The 2,866-nt window shown below is 56.4% G+C and overlaps 1 protein-coding gene across 1 annotated transcript; it reads left to right on the forward strand.

The window, feature by feature from the left end:
- Positions 1 to 231: 231 nt before the first annotated feature.
- On the forward strand, positions 232 to 2,861 carry RASL12 (RAS-like, family 12; the record flags this gene model as incomplete). The annotated part of the gene is made up of 5 exons (XM_009081809.1): positions 232 to 340; positions 441 to 497; positions 1,582 to 1,655; positions 1,771 to 1,964; positions 2,744 to 2,861. Coding segments are annotated over exons 1-5 (552 nt in total), but the record flags the coding sequence as incomplete, so codon positions are not given.
- Positions 2,862 to 2,866: the final 5 nt, after the last annotated feature.

The raw sequence follows: 2,866 nt of genomic DNA on the forward strand, positions 1-2,866 counted from the left end.
AGGCCTGGGGTGTGCCAGTCTTTGGGTGGGTGCTGGCCGTGTGTGGGATGGGGATGCCAGCCACCCTGGCTGCAGGATGTGGATGGAGGAGAGGGGTTCTCCCTCCCTGGTGCTGCTGAGCCCCTCTTTCCCCCACACTGGAGCACCCTGTGAACCAGGCAGTGAGCAGATCCCCATCTGGCATGGCAGCAGGTGCCCCACATCCCCCCGCTCTCTCCCACAGGACCGAGGATGTCATCGATGTTCGGCAAACCGCGAGTGAGCAGCGAGCGGCCGCCCCAGAGCTCCCTGCCCGAGTGCAACGTGGCCATCCTGGGGTGCCGAGGGGCTGGGAAGTCAGGTGAGACAGGCATCCTGCTGCCACGGGGATGGCTGGGCATCAGGGGGTGCTGATGCCCTGGGGAGAGACCTGCCTCACCTGCTTCTTCCACCTCCTGCAGCTCTGACCGTGAAGTTTCTAACCAAGAGGTTCATCAGCGAATATGATCCAAACTTGGGTAAGAGGCTTCCTCATCCCACAGAGCATCCTTCCCTTACTGCCTTTCCCACCAATATGGCATTTAAGGGAAAAAAAAAACCCAACCCACACAGAACAATATGAAAAACAACAAGAAGAGCTGGATTTGACCCAAACTCGCTTGGAAAAACAGAGGTGAAAGCAGTGCTCTCCGTGCGGGCACATCCCACAGGGGAATGTCAGCTCTTCACATCACCTCAGAGAAACTGAAAGCTGAATTCTTGGGGTTCCTTGGGGAGCATCTTGTGCCTCCTGCTCACTCCAGGGGAAGGGCTGGGGTGCAGAGCAGCATCCCTGGGGGGTGAGCTTTGCAGCAAATGGTTCTGGGCATTTTTTTTCCCACTAGTTTGAGTAATTAATAACTGTTTTCCTAGGCCTGACTCCAGGGCACGGGGAAGAACCGTAAATGATTTATCGGAGACATTAGGGAGATATGGAGCTTGTCCAGGAACTGACTCCAGCTCCGAATAACATAGCGACCCTTAGGAAAGAAGGAAAAATCCTTTCCTACTTGGATATTTTTGGGAATATGTTTTCATCTTCCCATGTCAAAACCTTTCTGAAACACATCCGTTAGGACCCAGCAGGGAGAAGGCATCTTTCTCTCCAGGGAACAGCTCAGCAGCTTTCCCTGCCTGCTCTCCTTCCGAAAGAAAGGGCTGCTCTTCTTGCCGGATTTATCAGGAAACAGCCCCAAGTCAAGCCCCCAGCTCACTTTATCTCACCAGCCCGTGGCTCTTTAGGTAAGGGCTGAGCCCTGGGTGCAGCGATGGCCATGCCATGCTCCTTCCCCTCCCTCCTTCTCCCATGGGAGCCCACACTTGTGACACATGGGGAAATAACTGCTCCTAGCCAGGCTTGCCCAGCAGTATCAACACTAGTCCCCAGAATTAACATTGTCTCAGGAAGTATTGAGGTAGGAGGCATCAGTGGAGGATGCTCCTCATCCGGGCTGAGATTTTTCCATCCAAGCATCCGAGTGTCCCAAGCATGGAGAGCTTTGCTTGGCTTTGCAGAAGACAGAGCACCTCAGCCCATCCTCACAACCACCGTTCTGCTTGCAGAGGACACCTACACCTCGGAGGAGCTGGTGGACCAGCAGCCTGTGCTGCTGAAGGTGATGGACACTGCCGACCAGGTGAGGCACTGGGACACCACTGGCATGCAATGCAAGGTGTGATCCAGCTGGACCACAGCTGAACCACGGCTGGACCACGGCTGGACCATGGCTCAGCCACTGCTCTGACTCCCAGGACGGCCCCGGGAAGAACTGTGAGCGCTACCTGCGCTGGGCCAGTGCCTTCCTCGTCGTATACAGCATCGATGACAGGAAGAGCTTTGAGGGCTGCCAGCGCTACCTCGAGGTCCTCGCCCTGCACGCACAGGGCTGCCAGCACCGCTGCCCCGTCCTCCTGCTGGGAAACAAGCTGGACATGGAGCAGTACAGGTACTGGGCGTGGGGTAGGGCTGGTTGTTCTTGGTGGGAGACAGCTCACAGATCCCCCCACATCCCTCCATCTGGGATGCAAAACACAAATCTGATTTTTCATGGGTATTTCCACCCCCATTAGTATTTGGCACATCCTCCTACATCTCCAAGGTTCCTACTCTCCTGCCTGGGGGATGATGTGCTTATTTTGAGCCCATTGGTATTTTCCGCAGGATGGTTTTTGGTTGCATGGTGAGGCAACAACCATATACCTGACAGGTTAAGGAGCCACTCTGGACTTGCCCTTCCTTTCCCTGGAGCCCTCTGGTCCTGGCTCCGCTGGCAGGACTGGATGTGCCCAGTCTGTTTTTCTGGCCTTTTGTGCTGTTCTTGTCCCATGGGTCCCCAAGTAATGTATGTTGCTAAACCCTCTGTGCTCCCAGCACAGAGGTGTCCCCCTCCCCATGACAAGGACCTACCCCATCTCTCCCCAGTTCTCAGCACATTCCCATTCCACCCACTCCTGTGTCCCTGGCACACAACCACGGCACGGGAAGCTATGTGATTCCCCAGGGATACCACAAAGCCCGTTACTCTGGGATTTTGGGAAAGGCAGAACTCTTTTGGACTCATGTACCCTGCTTATCCCAGGAGGGAGGACAAGCCAGTGCTGCCCTGGTGCTCACCGGGAAGCAGGTGTGGGATGCAGGGTCAGTTGCCTGCACCCCCCTGCTCCCCTTTTCGTGTGGCTGCAGTGCCCCAAGGGATGCTGCACCTTTCCCCTCCGCTCTCACCAGGCAGGTGCCCTCAGCTGAAGGGATGTCCCTCGCCAGTAGGTTTGGGTGCCTCTTCCACGAGGTGTCGGCGTGCCAGGACTTCGTGGGGGTGCAGCACGTGTTCCACGAGGCCGTGCGGGAGGT

Source organism: Acanthisitta chloris, unplaced genomic scaffold (assembly GCF_000695815.1).
Source record: "Acanthisitta chloris isolate BGI_N310 unplaced genomic scaffold, ASM69581v1 scaffold41929, whole genome shotgun sequence".
Taxonomy (NCBI): Eukaryota; Metazoa; Chordata; class Aves; order Passeriformes; family Acanthisittidae; genus Acanthisitta; species Acanthisitta chloris.